Consider the following 17,900-nt stretch of genomic DNA (forward strand, 5'->3'; position numbering starts at 1 on the left):
GTGTGTCTTCGTCTCTCACCTCACTCTCTCCGTGTCGCTCCCTGTCTTCACGTGTGTGTGTGTGTGTGTCTGTCCGTGTGTGTGTGTGTCTCTCACCTCACTCTCTCCGTGTCGCTCCCTGTCTTCACGTGTGTGTGTGTGTCTCTCACCTCACTCTCTCCGTGTCGCTCCCTGTCTTCACATGTGTGTGTGTGTGTGTCTGTCCGTGTGTGTGTGTGTGTGTGTGTCTCTCACCTCACTCTCTCCGTGTCGCTCCCTGTCTTCACGTGTGTGTGTGTGTGTGTCTGTCCGTGTGTGTGTGTGTGTCTCTCACCTCACTCTCTCCGTGTCGCTCCCTGTCTTCACGCGTGTGTGTGTGTCTCTCACCTCACTCTCTCCGTGTCGCTCCCTGTCTTCACGCGTGTGTGTGTGTCTCTCACCTCACTCTCTCCGTGTCGCTCCCTGTCTTCACGTGTGCGTGCGTGTGTGTGTGTGTGTGTGTGTGTGTGTGTGTGTCTCTCACCTCACTCTCTCCGTGTCGCTCCCTGTCTTCACGTGTGTGTGTGTGTGTGTGTGTCTCTCACCTCACTCTCTCCGTGTCGCTCCCTGTCTTCACGTGTGTGTGTGTGTGTGTCTCTCTCTCTCACCTCACTCTCTCCGTGTCGCTCCCTGTCTTCACGCGTGTGTGTGTGTCTCTCACCTCACTCTCTCCGTGTCGCTCCCTGTCTTCACGTGTGCGTGTGTGTGTGTGTGTGTGTGTGTGTCTCTCACCTCACTCTCTCCGTGTCGCTCCCTGTCTTCACGTGTGTGTGTGTGTGTGTGTGTGTGTGTCTCTCACCTCACTCTCTCCGTGTCGCTCCCTGTCTTCACGTGTGTGTGTGTGTGTGTCTCTCTCTCTCACCTCACTCTCTCCGTGTCGCTCCCTGTCTTCACCACAGCAAAGGGTTCTGGTCGGCTCCAGTCCCAGAAGTGCAGCTCGTTGTTGGTGGCGATGAGCAGCAGCTGGGCTGTGGGGTGGAAGGCCAGCGAGGCGATGGCCACGTTGCTCTCAGTGAACCAGCTCTCACTGCCACCCTGCACACAGCAAACACTCAGTTACTCTCCCAGACCCTCACACATGAGACACACAGGGAGACACAGAGACACAGAGAGACACACAGAGAGACACAGAGAGACTCAGAGAGACTCAGAGACACAGAGAGACTCAGAGACACAGAGAGACACAGAGAGACTCAGAGAGACTCAGAGAGACTCAGAGAGACTCAGAGACACAGAGAGACACAGAGAGACACAGAGAGACACAGAGAGACTCAGAGAGACACAGAGAGACTCAGAGAGACTCAGAGAGACACAGAGAGACACAGAGAAACTCAGAGAGACACAGAGAGACTCAGAGAGACTCAGAGAAACTCAGAGAGACTCAGAGAGACTCAGAGAGACTCAGAGAAACTCAGAGAGACACAGAGAGACTCAGAGACTCAGAGAGACACAGAGAGACTCAGAGACTCAGAGAGACTCAGAGAGACACAGAGAGACTCAGAGAGACACAGAGAGACTCAGAGACTCAGAGAGACACAGAGAGACTCAGAGAGACTCAGAGAGACTCAGAGAGACTCAGAGACTCAGAGAGACACAGAGAGACTCAGAGACACAGAGAGACACAGAGAGACTCAGAGACTCAGAGAGACACAGAGAGACTCAGAGACTCAGAGAGACACAGAGAGACACAGAGAGACTCAGAGACACAGAGCGACTCAGAGAGACACAGAGAGACTCAGAGAGACACAGAGAGACACAGAGAGACACAGAGAGACTCAGAGAGACTCAGAGACACAGAGCGACTCAGAGAGACACAGAGAGACACACAGAGACACGAGAGAGCAGGAACTCTGATGAAAACACTGATGGTTTATTTGGAGCTTCAACCGGAGAATTCACAAGACATGTTCTGTGTTTCTGAAGATCTCTACCCCAGACCACAAGATGAAGCACTATAACCTCTATCAGCTGACGCCAACAGGAGGAACAGAGAGACACTGAGAGCAGCCCAAGGTGCAGCTGCTCAGTGAGGACACACTGCTCAGTGAGGACACACTGCTCAGTGAGGACACACTGATCAGTGAGGACACACTGCTCAGTGAGGACACATTGATCAGTGAGGACACATTGATCAGTGAGGACACGCTGATCAGTGAGGACACGCTGCTCAGTGAGGACACGCTGCTCAGTGAGGACACGCTGCTCAGTGAGGACACACTGCTCAGTGACGACACACTGATCAGTGAGGACACACTGCTCAGTGAGGACACACTGCTCAGTGAGGACACACTGATCAGTGAGGACACACTGCTCAGTGAGGACACATTGATCAGTGAGGACACGCTGATCAGTGAGGACACGCTGCTCAGTGAGGACACGCTGCTCAGTGAGGACACGCTGCTCAGTGAGGACACGCTGATCAGTGAGGACACGCTGCTCAGTGAGGACACGCTGCTCAGTGAGGACACGCTGATCAGTGAGGACACGCTGATCAGTGAGGACACGCTGATCAGTGAGGACACGCTGCTCAGTGAGGACACGCTGCTCAGTGAGGACACGCTGCTCAGTGAGGACACACTGATCAGTGAGGACACACTGATACCCTGGGTCAGAGGTGTGGACCTATAGGACAATATTTCCCCAACACCAACCATCAGACCCTGTGGAGACTTGGTCTACTCGCCCTGAAGGACCTAACCTCAACACACACACACACACTTCAACACACTGACACATCAAGACAAACACACACATATATATCAACACACACACACTTCAACACACTGACACATCAAGACAAACACACACATATATATCAACACACACACACTTCAACACACTGACACATCAAGACAAACACACACATATATATCATCACACACACACTTCAACACACTGACACATCAAGACAAACACACATATATATATATCATCACACACACACATATATATCATCACACACACACTTCAACACACTGACACATCAAGACAAACACACGCATATATATCATCACACACACACTTCAACACACTGACACATCAAGACAAACACACACACACATATATCATCACACACACACATCAAGACAAACACACACACACATATATCATCACACACACACCACACCAAGACACATCCCAGCTCACACACACATCAACATAAACATGTCACATCAAGACACACACATCGACACACACACACACACACACATCAACACAATAACACATTTGCAAATCCACCTTTCACCCCACATGTTGCCCTCCTGAAATGTAAACCCTAAACATCTGTCTCTGTTAAACACATCCAAGACTACAAGTACAATTGAACAGAGCATAAGACTATATGATGATGATGAGACATGACAGCAGTTAACAATACCATCCACAGAGAGAGAGATGATGCAATGAGTGGATTTGTGTACATGGTCCTTGTTGAAATGAATACATAATAATGAAACCCATCACTCACATGCAGGTCCCAGATCCGGACTTCCCCATCGAGGCAGCCGGAGGCCACCAGGCCGGGGATGGTGGGGTGAAAGGTCACACACCAGGGGGTCCTGCGGTGGCCCACCAAGGAATGGAGGCACTTCCCAGTCTTCACCTCCGTTATGTAAATGTTGTGGTTCACATGCGTGGAGGCCATGAGAGTCCTTTGAGAGGCAGACGCAGTGACATCATTAAGGAACACTTCAACAATATGAGCTAATACGATATAGAACTAATACAGAGCTGCAGGGACGTCGTGTTTCTGTACTGGACGCTGAAGGCAGCGTCTCCGTTATTCAATCCACCAGTTGGGTTTTTACTGACGTAGTTTACGGGTAGAACAACACGTTAACATCTCTTCAGCTTGTGTTAACAGGAAGTGCTGAAATGCTGACTCATGATAAGGTTTAAGGATTGACTCATAATGCTGAGTCATGTCAGGGTTTTAAGATGTGTTCAGGTTCCAGGTGAATTAACAGCTGGAAACCCTGTGATGAGTTCAGGTTCCAGGTGAATTAACAGATGGAAACCCTGTGATGTGTTCAGGTTCCAGGTGAATTAACAGCTGGAAACCCTGTGATGAGTTCAGGTTCCAGGTGAATTAACAGCTGGAAACCCTGTGATGAGTTCAGGCTCCAGGTGAATTAACAGCTGGAAACCCTGTGATGAGTTCAGGCTCCAGGTGAATTAACAGCTGGAAACCCTGTGTTGTGTTCAGGTTCCAGGTGAATTAACAGATGGAAACCCTGTGTTGTGTTCAGGTTCCAGGTGAATTAACAGATGGAAACCGTGTGATGTGTTCAGGTTCCAGGTGAATTAACAGATGGAAACCCTGTGATGTGTTCAGGTTCCAGGTGAATTAACAGATGGAGACCCTGTGATGTGTTCAGGTTCCAGGTGAATTAACAGATGGAAACCCTCCCTGTGATGTGTTCAGGCTCCAGGTGAATTAACAGTTGGAAACCCTGTGTTGTGTTCAGGCTCCAGGTGAATTAACAGCTGGAAACCCTGTGTTGTGTTCAGGTTCCAGGTGAATTAACAGATGGAAACCCTGCGTTGTGTTCATGTTCCAGGTGAATTAACAGATGGAAACCCTGCGTTGTGTTCAGGTTCCAGGTGAATTAACAGATGGAAACCCTCCCTGTGATGTGTTCAGGTTCCAGGTGAATTAACAGATGGAAACCCTGTGATGTGTTCAGGCTCCAGGTGAATTAACAGATGGAAACCCTCCCTGTGATGTGTTCAGGTTCCAGGTGAATTAACAGATGGAAACCCTGTGATGTGTTCAGGTTCCAGGTGAATTAACAGATGGAAACCCTGTGATGTGTTCAGGTTCCAGGTGAATTAACAGCTGGAAACCCTGCGTTGTGTTCAGGCTCCAGGTGAATTAACAGATGGAAACCCTGTGTTGTGTTCATGTTCCAGGTGAATTAACAGATGGAAACCCTGCGTTGTGTTCAGGTTCCAGGTGAATTAACAGCTGGAAACCCTCCCTGTGATGTGTTCAGGTTCCAGGTGAATTAACAGCTGGAAACCCTCCCTGTGATGTGTTCAGGTTCCAGGTGAATTAACAGCTGGAAACCCTCCCTGTGATGTGTTCAGGTTCCAGGTGAATTAACAGCTGGAAACCCTGTGATGTGTTCAGGTTCCAGGTGAATTAACAGATGGAAACCCTGTGTTGTGTTCAGGTTCCAGGTGAATTAACAGCTGGAAACCCTGTGATGTGTTCAGGTTCCAGGTGAATTAACAGATGGAAACCCTCCCTGTGATGTGTTCAGGTTCCAGGTGAATTAACAGCTGGAAACCCTCCCTGTGATGTGTTCAGGTTCCAGGTGAATTAACAGATGGAAACCCTGCGTTGTGTTCATGTTCCAGGTGAATTAACAGATGGAAACCCTGTGTTGTGTTCAGGTTCCAGGTGAATTAACAGCTGGAAACCCTCCCTGTGATGTGTTCAGGTTCCAGGTGAATTAACAGCTGGAAACCCTCCCTGTGATGTGTTCAGGTTCCAGGTGAATTAACAGCTGGAAACCCTCCCTGTGATGTGTTCAGGTTCCAGGTGAATTAACAGCTGGAAACCCTCCCTGTGATGTGTTCAGGTTCCAGGTGAATTAACAGCTGGAAACCCTCCCTGTGTTGTGTTCAGGTTCCAGGTGAATTAACAGATGGAAACCCTGCGTTGTGTTCATGTTCCAGGTGAATTAACAGATGGAAACCCTGTGTTGTGTTCATGTTCCAGGTGAATTAACAGATGGAAACCCTGTGTTGTGTTCAGGTTCCAGGTGAATTAACAGATGGAAACCCTGCGTTGTGTTCATGTTCCAGGTGAATTAACAGATGGAAACCCTGTGATGTGTTCATGTTCCAGGTGAATTAACAGATGGAAACCCTCCCTGTGATGTGTTCAGGTTCCAGGTGAATTAACAGATGGAAACCCTCCCTGTGATGTGTTCAGGTTCCAGGTGAATTAACAGATGGAAACCCTGCGTTGTGTTCAGGTTCCAGGTGAATTAACAGATGGAAACCCTCCCTGTGATGTGTTCAGGTTCCAGGTGAATTAACAGATGGAAACCCTGTGATGTGTTCAGGTTCCAGGTGAATTAACAGCTGGAAACCCTGTGATGTGTTCAGGTTCCAGGTGAATTAACAGATGGAAACCCTCCCTGTGATGTGTTCAGGTTCCAGGTGAATTAACAGCTGGAAACCCTCCCTGTGATGTGTTCAGGTTCCAGGTGAATTAACAGATGGAAACCCTGCGTTGTGTTCAGGTTCCAGGTGAATTAACAGATGGAAACCCTGTGATGTGTTCAGGTTCCAGGTGAATTAACAGCTGGAAACCCTCCCTGTGTTGTGTTCATGTTCCAGGTGAATTAACAGATGGAAACCCTGTGTTGTGTTCAGGTTCCAGGTGAATTAACAGATGGAAACCCTGTGATGTGTTCAGGTTCCAGGTGAATTAACAGCTGGAAACCCTCCCTGTGATGTGTTCATGTTCCAGGTGAATTAACAGCTGGAAACCCTGTGTTGTGTTCAGGCTCCAGGTGAATTAACAGATGGAAACCCTGTGTTGTGTTCATGTTCCAGGTGAATTAACAGATGGAAACCCTGTGATGTGTTCAGGTTCCAGGTGAATTAACAGATGGAAACCCTGTGTTGTGTTCAGGCTCCAGGTGAATTAACAGATGGAAACCCTGTGTTGTGTTCAGGTTCCAGGTGAATTAACAGATGGAAACCCTGCGTTGTGTTCAGGTTCCAGGTGAATTAACAGATGGAAACCCTCCCTGTGTTGTGTTCAGGTTCCAGGTGAATTAACAGATGGAAACCCTGTGATGTGTTCAGGTTCCAGGTGAATTAACAGCTGGAAACCCTGTGATGTGTTCAGGTTCCAGGTGAATTAACAGATGGAAACCCTCCCTGTGATGTGTTCAGGCTCCAGGTGAATTAACAGATGGAAACCCTGCGTTGTGTTCAGGTTCCAGGTGAATTAACAGATGGAAACCCTGTGATGTGTTCAGGCTCCAGGTGAATTAACAGCTGGAAACCCTCCCTGTGTTGTGTTCATGTTCCAGGTGAATTAACAGATGGAAACCCTCCCTGTGATGTGTTCAGGTTCCAGGTGAATTAACAGCTGGAAACCCTCCCTGTGATGTGTTCATTTTCCAGGTGAATTAACAGCTGGAAACCCTGTGTTGTGTTCAGGTTCCAGGTGAATTAACAGCTGGAAACCCTCCCTGTGTTGTGTTCAGGTTCCAGGTGAATTAACAGATGGAAACCCTCCCTGTGTTGTGTTCAGGTTCCAGGTGAATTAACAGCTGGAAACCCTCCCTGTGATGTGTTCATTTTCCAGGTGAATTAACAGCTGGAAACCCTGTGTTGTGTTCAGGTTCCAGGTGAATTAACAGATGGAAACCCTGTGTTGTGTTCATGTTCCAGGTGAATTAACAGATGGAAACCCTGTGATGTGTTCAGGTTCCAGGTGAATTAACAGATGGAAACCCTGTGTTGTGTTCAGGCTCCAGGTGAATTAACAGATGGAAACCCTGTGTTGTGTTCATGTTCCAGGTGAATTAACAGATGGAAACCCTGTGATGTGTTCAGGTTCCAGATGAATTAACAGATGGAAACCCTGTGATGTGTTCAGGTTCCAGGTGAATTAACAGATGGAAACCCTCCCTGTGATGTGTTCAGGTTCCAGGTGAATTAACAGATGGAAACCCTCCCTGTGATGTGTTCAGGCTCCAGGTGAATTAACAGATGGAAACCCTGTGTTGTGTTCATGTTCCAGGTGAATTAACAGATGGAAACCCTGTGATGTGTTCAGGTTCCAGGTGAATTAACAGATGGAAACCCTGTGATGTGTTCAGGTTCCAGGTGAATTAACAGATGGAAACCCTCCCTGTGATGTGTTCAGGCTCCAGGTGAATTAACAGATGGAAACCCTGTGATGTGTTCAGGCTCCAGGTGAATTAACAGATGGAGACCCTGTGATGTGTTCAGGTTCCAGGTGAATTAACAGAAGGAAACCCTGTGATGTGTTCAGGTTCCAGGTGAATTAACAGATGGAAACCCTGTGATGTGTTCAGGCTCCAGGTGAATTAACAGATGGAGACCCTGTGATGTGTTCAGGTTCCAGGTGAATTAACAGAAGGAAACCCTGTGATGTGTTCAGGTTCCAGGTGAATTAACAGAAGGAAACCCTGTGATGTGTTCAGGTTCCAGGTGAATTAACAGATGGAAACCCTCCCTGTGATGTGTTCAGGCTCCAGGTGAACAGTTGGACAGGTAGATGCTCACCTGTCGGGGCTGAAGGCCAGCAGGAAGGTCGAGCGGGGGCTGTCCGGCAGCTCCACTTTCTGTCAGAAACACAGAGCATTTCAAACTCAGTTAAAGTCACGTTTTGTTCCAGACAAACAGACAAACAGACAGACAAACAAACAAACAAACAGACAAACAAACAAACAAACAAACAGACAAACAAACAAACAAACAAACAGAGGAAGTAAACGATTCAGGACGGACAGACGTGCAATAGATGCTGTGTGTCAATTAAAAAGATAATACATTTACAACATAGGTGGTCCAGATGCTGGAGAATGCATGAGTCATGTTACGAACTGAAGACCCTGTAGACACCTGACCCCCCCAGTGAATGAAGACCCTGTACACACCTGACCCCCCCAGTGAATGAAGACCCTGTACACACCTGACCCCCCAGTGAATGAAGACCCTGTACACACCTGACCCCCCCAGTGAATGGAGACCCTGTACCCACCTGACCCCCCAGTGAATGGAGACCCTGTACCCACCTGACCCCCCCAGTGAATGGAGACCCTGTACACACCTGACCCCCCAGTGAATGGAGACCCTGTACCCACCTGACCCCCCAGTGAATGGAGACCCTGTACCCACCTGACCCCCCCAGTGAATGGAGACCCTGTACCCACATGACCCCCCAGTGAATGGAGACCCGGTACACACCTGACCCCCCCAGTGAATGGAGACCCTGTACCCACCTGACCCCCCCAGTGAATGGAGACCCTGTACCCACCTGACCCCCCAGTGAATGGAGACCCTGTACCCACCTGACCCCCCCAGTGAATGGAGACCCTGTACACACCTGACCCCCCCAGTGAATGGAGACCCTGTACCCACCTGAACCCCAGTGAATGGAGACCCTGTACCCACCTGACCCCCCCAGTGAATGGAGACCCTGTACCCACATGACCCCCCCAGTGAATGGAGACCCTGTACACACCTGACCCCCCCAGTGAATGGAGACCCTGTACCCACCTGACCCCCCAGTGAATGGAGACCCTGTACACACCTGGCCCCCCCAGTGAATGGAGACCCTGTACCCACCTGACCCCCCAGTGAATGGAGACCCTGTACACACCTGACCCCCCCAGTGAATGGAGACCCTGTACCCACCTGACCCCCCAGTGAATGGAGACCCTGTACCCACCTGACCCCCCAGTGAATGGAGACCCTGTACCCAGCTGACCCCCCAGTGAATGGAGACCCTGTACCCACCTGACTCTGCCACTTCATCCAGCGAACCTTCTCCTCCACCACCAGCTGCAGCAGCCTCTGGGAGCTCAGAGACTGGGAGCCTCTCTCCCGGCTGCACAGGATCCGCACAGAGCTCCTCTGACGGGACGCCATGATGCTACAGGGCCTCGTCTGATTGGCTGCTCACTCCCACCGCCACCAGAACCTCGCCATGCAGAGTCTAGGCTGAGAGGGAGGGAGAGAGAGGGGGGTGTTAAAGGTCTCCTATCATGCTATGTATAGGCATATTACAGGTCTCAGATATATACAAATATATAAAAAACATGTCTCTGAAGTGTTTAAGTGTTTTTGAGCTAAATGCTGCCGTGACTAAAGTCCATATCATGTTCCAAACCACATGAAGGATTCTCTCTGAAACTCCATATCATGTTCCAAACCACATGAAGGATTCTCTCTGAAACAGTATGGAGCTCAAACTCTTTCTCTCTCTCAGGTTTACCACAAGGTGACTTCCTTTTGATTTCCTGCTTCTTCACACATGCTCTCTCCAGTACAGGTTAGCTCTGAGTGTTAGCATGCTAATGTAAACACAGACCGTATTACTTCCAGAACACGTCTCATTGTTTCTGACAGCAACGTTTCTGATTGGCCCGTGGGTGTAAAGCCCGCCCACATTTTAGTAATGTGGTCATGACGCAGCAAATCTGGATCAGCTCCGTTGATCGCCCGTTTTTAGAGATGTGGGTACGGAGGAAAAGAGAGAGGGGTTTATTTCTGACACTTTGAGAGTCTCCTGACACACCGGGGACACACGGGGGACACACCGGGGACACACCGGGGGCACATGGTGATGTAGAGAAGACCTCACTTAGTGAGTCTCCTGACACACCGGGGACACATGGTGATGTAGAGAAGACATCACTTAGAGAGTCTCCTGACACACCGGGGACACATGGTGATGTAGAGAAGACATCACTTAGTGAGTCTCCTGACACACCGGGGACACATAGTGATGTAGAGAAGACATCACTTAGTGAGTCTCCTGACACACCGGGGACACATAGTGATGTAGAGAAGACATCACTTAGTGAGTCTCCTGACACACCGGGGACACATGGTGATGTAGAGAAGACATCACTTAGTGAGTCTCCTGACACACCGGGGACACATGGTGATGTAGAGAAGACATCACTTTGAGAGTCTCCTGACACACCGGGGACACATAGTGATGTAGAGAAGACATCACTTTGTGAGTCTCCTGACACACCGGGGACACATGGTGATGTAGAGAAGACATCACTTAGTGAGTCTCCTGACACACCGGGGACACATGGTGATGTAGAGGAGACATCACTTTGAGAGTCTCCTGACACACCGGGGACACATGGTGATGTAGAGAAGACATCACTTAGTGAGTCTCCTGACACACCGGGGACACATGGTGATGTAGAGAAGACATCACTTTGAGAGTCTCCTGACACACCGGGGACACATGGTGATGTAGAGAAGACATCACTTAGTGAGTCTCCTGACACACCGGGGACACATGGTGATGTAGAGAAGACATCACTTAGAGAGTCTCCTGACGCACCGGGGACACATGGTGATGTAGAGAAGACATCACTTATACCCCTTTCACACCGGTGCTTTTCCAGCTCCTGCTGGGAGCCTGAGCCTGAAAAGCGCCGGTTTTTCCTGTTCACACCGCAGCGGCGGCGCGTCATAGCTCCGGAATGCGGTTCACTTCCAGCTCCAAAAAATTGTCGGTCCAGAGGCAAGAGCTTCGGAGCTATGACGCGGCGTCGCTTACGTCTCTTACGTCGAGGCGTGCAGGAAACCTTACTTTGACCATCCGTTCGCTGTTATTGATCATTGTGGAGATACATGGGCTATACAGGTTGTCATGTCCGACTATCACAAGTAGAATCATAATGAAAAATACGCCGGTAAAATGTGCCTATAGAAAACGGCTTAGCAAGTAGTCAGTTTAGCTTCGGTTGCTATGCTAACATCACCCATGTTATACCAGAGAAACTTTCATAACAGCGTTGTGATGCCAAACAGCGTCAATTCAGACTGACACACATTCACTTAAGGGGAACTGGGGATATGTATCAGCTGCTTGTGTGACAGTCAGACAGTGAATACTTTAGAGCCGTGTGAGCTAACCCGGAGCTAACGGGAGAATACACTCCCGTGGAAGAGCAGCCACTGCAGCGGTCGGTAAATGAAACACATTAATAAACAATGAACCACGGCACTCTGGAGAAAAGTATAAGGTTGGAGAAGTCGTTATTTAATTTAATCTGGCTTCGTATGATTAAAAGCAACACGACCCGATGCAGTCCCCGGCCCGTTGTTGTTGTGGGAGAAAATCAGCGACGTAAACTGTGACGTCATGACGCAGCAGCGGCAGCTCTGGGCAGTGTGAACAGAGCGGGAGCTGAAAAGGGAAACGGGAGCTGAACCAGAAAAGCTCTCGCGAGGAGCTAGAAAGTGAAAAGCGCCGGTGTGAAAGCCGCATGTGTGAGTCTCCTGACACACCGGGGACACATGGTGATGTAGAGGAGACATCACTATGTGAGTCTCCTGACACACGGGGACACATGGTGATGTAGAGAAGACATCACTATGAGAGTCTCCTGACACACCGGGGACACATGGTGATGTAGAGAAGACATCACTTTGTGAGTCTCCTGACACACCGGGGACACATGGTGATGTAGAGAAGACATCACTTTGAGAGTCTCCTGACACACCGGGGACACATGGTGATGTAGAGAAGACATCACTTTGAGAGTCTCCTGACACACCGGGGACACATGGTGATGTAGAGAAGACATCACTTAGTGAGTCTCCTGACACACCGGGGACACATGGTGATGTAGAGAAGACATCACTTAGTGAGTCTCCTGACACACCGGGGACACATGGTGATGTAGAGAAGACATCACTTAGTGAGTCTCCTGACACACCGGGGACACACCGGGGACACACAGTGATGTAGAGAAGACCTCACTTTGTGAGTCTCCTGACACACCGGGGACACATGGTGATGTAGAGAAGACATCACTTAGTGAGTCTCCTGACACACCGGGGACACATAGTGATGTAGAGAAGACCTCACTTTGTGAGTCTCCTGACACACCGGGGACACATAGTGATGTAGAGAAGACCTCACTTTGTGAGTCTCCTGACACACCGGGGACACATAGTGATGTAGAGAAGACCTCACTTTGTGAGTCTCCTGACACACCGGGGACACACCGGGGACACACAGTGATGTAGAGAAGACCTCACTTTGTGAGTCTCCTGACACACCGGGGACACATGGTGATGTAGAGAAGACATCACTTAGTGAGTCTCCTGACACACCGGGGACACATGGTGATGTAGAGAAGACATCACTTAGAGAGTCTCCTGACACACCGGGGACACATGGTGATGTAGAGAAGACATCACTTAGTGAGTCTCCTGACACACCGGGGACACATGGTGATGTAGAGAAGACATCACTTAGTGAGTCTCCTGACACACCGGGGACACATGGTGATGTAGAGAAGACATCACTTATGCGGCTTTCACACCAGCGCTTTTCCCTTTCTAGCTCCTAGCGAGAGCTTTTCTGGTTCAGCTCCGGTTTCCCTTTTCAGCTCCCGCTCTGTTCACACCGCCCAGAGCTGCCGAGAGATTTTCTCCCACAACAACAACGGGCCGGGGATTGCGTCGGGTCGACGATCGTGTTGCTTTTAATCATACGAAGCCAGATTAAATTAAATAACGACTTCTCCAACCTTATACTTTTCTCCAGAGTGCCGTGGTTCATTGTTTATTAATGTGTTTCAGCGGCATTTACCGACCGCTGCAGTGCTGACTGCTCTTCCACGGGAGTTTATTCTCCCGTTAGCTCCGGGTTAGCTCACACGGCTCTAAAGTATTCACTGTCTGACTGTCACACAAGCAGCTGTTACATATCCCCAGTTCCCCTTAAGTGAATGTGTGTCAGTCTGAATTGACGCTGTTTGGCATCACAACGTTGTTATGAAAGTTTCTCTGGTATAACATGGGTGATGTTAGCATAGCAACCGAAGCTAAACTGACTACTTGCTAAGCCGTTTTCTACAGGAACATTTTACCGGCGTATTTTTCATTATGATTCTACTTGTGATAGTCGGACATGACAACCTGTGCAGCCCATGTATTGATTCCATCCGATAGCTGCTATAATAACAAACAAAACGTCTGCCTGCTCTCCACAATGATCAATAACAGCGAACGGATGGTCAAAGTAAGGTTTCCTGCACGCCTCGACGTAAGCGACGCCGCGTCATAGCTCCAAAGCTCCAAAGCTCTTGCCTCTGGACCGACAACTTTTTGGAGCTGGAAGTGAACCGCATTCCGGAGCTATGACGCGCCGCCGCTGCGGTGTGAACAGGAAAAACCGGCGCTTTTCAGGCTCTAGCTCCCAGCAGGAGCTGGAAAAGCGCCGGTGTGAAAGGGGCATGTGTGAGTCTCCTGACACACCGGGGACACATGGTGATGTAGAGAAGACATCACTTAGAGAGTCTCCTGACACACCGGGGACACATGGTGATGTAGAGAAGACATCACTTAGAGAGTCTCCTGACACACCGGGGACACATGGTGATGTAGAGAAGACATCACTTAGAGAGTCTCCTGACACACCGGGGACACATGGTGATGTAGAGAAGATACTTTCCCCACAAAGGTTCATGAGAACTCTTTAGTTCTGATGAACTAAATACAGATCGCGTTCACACCGGAATAAGTTCCCTGAGGGAGGATTAGGCAAATGAAGCCGCTGACGTCACTTCTTCTTCTTCTGCTTTGGGTTTACTGGCAGGCCGCAAACAACTTCACGGCGTATACTGCCACCCGGAGTCCCCGGACGGAAGTCCCCGGAGTTGGGGAAGGCTTCAGTAGAAGCTGCTGGGACTCAGTAGAAGCTGCTGGGACTCCCTGCAGCTTCTACTCTGATGAACTAATTGTATTGCCGGCTCTCTTGGGTGTGAACGCTCCTATTGAGTGCATTCTGCATGATAGGAGACCTTTAACACAGAGCTACACGTGTCCCTGTGTCCCTGACGGCAGCATCTCTCTGGACCAATGGGATTCCTCCGTGTGAGTTTGGATTTATGTCAGAAAATAATCTCTGAGTCAAACAAACGTTTCTGATTCGAACGCGTTTAGTTCAGCGGGATCATCTCCACGTATTAAAGATATTTCCACACTGCGGTCTGCTTCCAGCTTTCAGGGTCATTTCAGATGTTAGTTGTAAAATGATATTTATATTGACAAAGGTACAAGTATTTATATTTGAATATCTGTATTGGATGTGTTTTCTCTGTTAGTTTGAAGGCATTGAGATGTTTCAGTGTGTGTCCCTGCAGATGGACGTAGCATCTCTTCTCCTTCAGAGATCAATGGAGCTGTATGCACGGTCCTTGTTCAATAAGGATGTGTATTCATAATAATAACCAGGGGGCTTTCTAGAGAGATATAGTGAGAGTCCTGTGTCTCTGATCTTGTTTATACGATATATCAACGAGAACATGACGCCCGTAAACAAGATGTCTGCTTACGTAAACAACAACGTGACGTAAACAACAACGTGACGTCAGAGCTCCGTCTGACGCTCTGTTTGATGCTCAGATTTCTGGAGTCATTAAACCGTTTCTGAGGAACAGAAATAAAATGTGCACTTTGTTGTGAGGGCGCAGAGACCCTGTTACCCGGTGCTGGAGAAGTACAAGGTAGCAGAACATGGAAATACTCAAGTCAAGTACCTCAACATTGTACTTGAGTAAATGTACGTAGTTACTTTACACCACTGCTTCCATGTGTGTTTATGAAGCTCCACATGTATCACCGTGCCATCTGAACGGCAGGAGGCACACAACAACACATCTTATTTATGATATGTTAAGATGTGTACTACTTGCTGCTGATTGGTTTCACCTGTGACATCACACTGTGACATCACACTGTGCAACACACTGTGACATCACCTGTGACATCACACTGTGACATCACACTGTGACATCACACTGTGCAACACACTGTGACATCACACTGTGCAACACACTGTGACATCACACTGTGACATCACACTGTGACATCACACTGTGCAACACACTGTGACATCACACTGTGACATCACACTGTGCAACACACTGTGCAACACACTGTGACATCACACTGTGACATCACACTGTGACATCACACTGTGCAACACACTGTGACATCACACTGTGCAACACACTGTGACATCACACTGTGACATCACACTGTGCAACACACTGTGACATCACACTGTGACATCACACTGTGACATCACACTGTGTATGCTAGTAATGATGGGGTTTCAAACTGTCGTCGTGCAGACTATCTCTTCCAGATTCAAAGGCTCAGAGGCACAGCAGGGGGTCCAGACTGCCCTGCACAGAAAGGGCTGGACTAGAGCTGAGGTGTATTGACCTATAGGTTAAGCAGTGATTCTCAAATGGGGGTACGTTGGGGTACTGCAGGGGGTCCGTGAGATAACAAAAAAAAAGGTTAAACCTACCTACCTATCTACCTCTCTCTCTCTATCTATCTATCATCCATCTATCTATCTCTCTCTCCATCTCTCTCTCTATCTATCTATCTATCTATCTCTCTATCCATCCCTCTATCCATCCATCCATCCATCTCTCTCTCTATCCATCCATCCATCCATCCATCCATCCATCTCCTCTCTCTCCATCCATCCATCCATCCATCCTCCATCCATCCTCCCTCTCCTATCCACCTCCACCATCCATCATCTCTCTATCACATCCTCCATCCATCTCCGCTCTCCTCTCCTCTCTCCACCATCCATGCCATCCACCACTCCTCCTCTCATCCATCATCCATCCATCCATCCATCTCTCTCTCTCTCTCTCTCTATCCATCCATCCCTCTCTCTCTCTCTATCCATCCATCCTCCTCTCTCTCTCTCTCTCTCTCTCTCTATCCATCCATCTCTCTCTCTCTCTCTCTATCCATCCATCTCTCTCTCTCTCTCTCTATCCATCCATCAATCCATCTCTCTCTCCATCCCTCCATCTCCAGGTTAATAACATGTATGAAGATGATGGTGGGCTGTAATGGCTTCATGTTAGTATGTGTGATCAGCTGGGACTGACAGATGAGTAAAATAAGACCCTCTTCCTCCTCCCCATCAGGGGATACATAACACTGCTTAAAGAGAACATCACATGTTTCATAATAACTGGTATTAATGGAATAAACTCATGAATAAAACCAGTAGAATGAGTCTCTTTGCTGCAATGTAACCTCTGTGGGACTAAGAGAGGAATACTATCATAATATATATACATGTAATACTCATTACTACATCATAATACTAACTAATACAGGAGGTTTCAAGCCCTTCATGTGGGACTAGCTCATAATAAGTAATAACAGAGTAATGTATATATATATATATAAATATCAAGATGCTAACCACGAAGCTAACTTAGCCTTTTCCGGACACAGACACCAAACCGAGCAGCAAAATGTACATTTGTTTGTGTTGTATTCAAAGCTATTGGTGTTAGGGTTGAACCACAAACGCGTTATTAACGTTTGACCTCAACCATGGTTAATAATAATTATTATTATAATGTAATAAAGAAAGCTGCGGCCTACCTTCCTGAAACATCGCGATGCTAACAGGCTAACGGCTGCTAACGGCTACAGATTTGTGGCCGAAATTAAAGCTCCTTTCGACGCAAACATCGAAGATCTGCGTGGATTCTGGAGAACGGAGTCCACTGGAAGAGGCTTAATGTACAAGGGAGGCGAAGAAAATGGGTTTTCTAAGGCATTTGGTCCAATGTTTCTCTAGCTGCCCGACGGGGAAAACTGCTACTGCGACACTAGCTGCTAGTTAGCCACACGCAGGCTACTCAACAGAGCGCCGACTCATCGAACACTGCTTTCAATCAGAGATGGAGAAGTACTCAGATCTTGTACTTGAGTGAAAGTAGAAGTACACAGATCTTGTACTTTAGCAAAAGTAGAAGTACTCAGATCTTGTACTTGAGTAAAAGTACTCAGGTTGAGTACAAGTACTCCATGTACCTCTGAGCTGTAGTGGAGTAGTAGTACAAAGTAGCATAAACCTGAAATACTCAAGTAAAATACAAATACCTCAAAATGTTACTAAAGTACAGTACTTGAGTAAATGTACTTCCTGTATTTACTGATGTAATCCATTAGCCAATACTTCTTTATTAAATGATGTTGAGCTAATATCCTTTGCAGCAGGAAGATGCTACTCTGACATCGATTGGTTATCCTGGGAATACATGGTTTTAATGTGGCTGAGTGGC

General features: G+C 48.2%; 1 protein-coding gene across 1 annotated transcript; it reads right to left on the reverse strand.

Moving 5' to 3' along the window:
- Positions 1–880: 880 nt before the first annotated feature.
- Positions 881–17,456, reverse strand: LOC117496613 (activating molecule in BECN1-regulated autophagy protein 1-like; the record flags this gene model as incomplete). The annotated part of the gene is given in 5 exon segments (XM_034148326.1): positions 881–1,053; positions 3,488–3,671; positions 8,302–8,360; positions 9,538–9,741; positions 17,215–17,456. Coding segments are annotated over 4 exon segments (548 nt in total), but the record flags the coding sequence as incomplete, so codon positions are not given.
- Positions 17,457–17,900: the final 444 nt, after the last annotated feature.

Source organism: Trematomus bernacchii, unplaced genomic scaffold (genome assembly GCF_902827165.1).
Source record: "Trematomus bernacchii unplaced genomic scaffold, fTreBer1.1, whole genome shotgun sequence".
Classification (NCBI taxonomy): domain Eukaryota; kingdom Metazoa; phylum Chordata; class Actinopteri; order Perciformes; family Nototheniidae; genus Trematomus; species Trematomus bernacchii.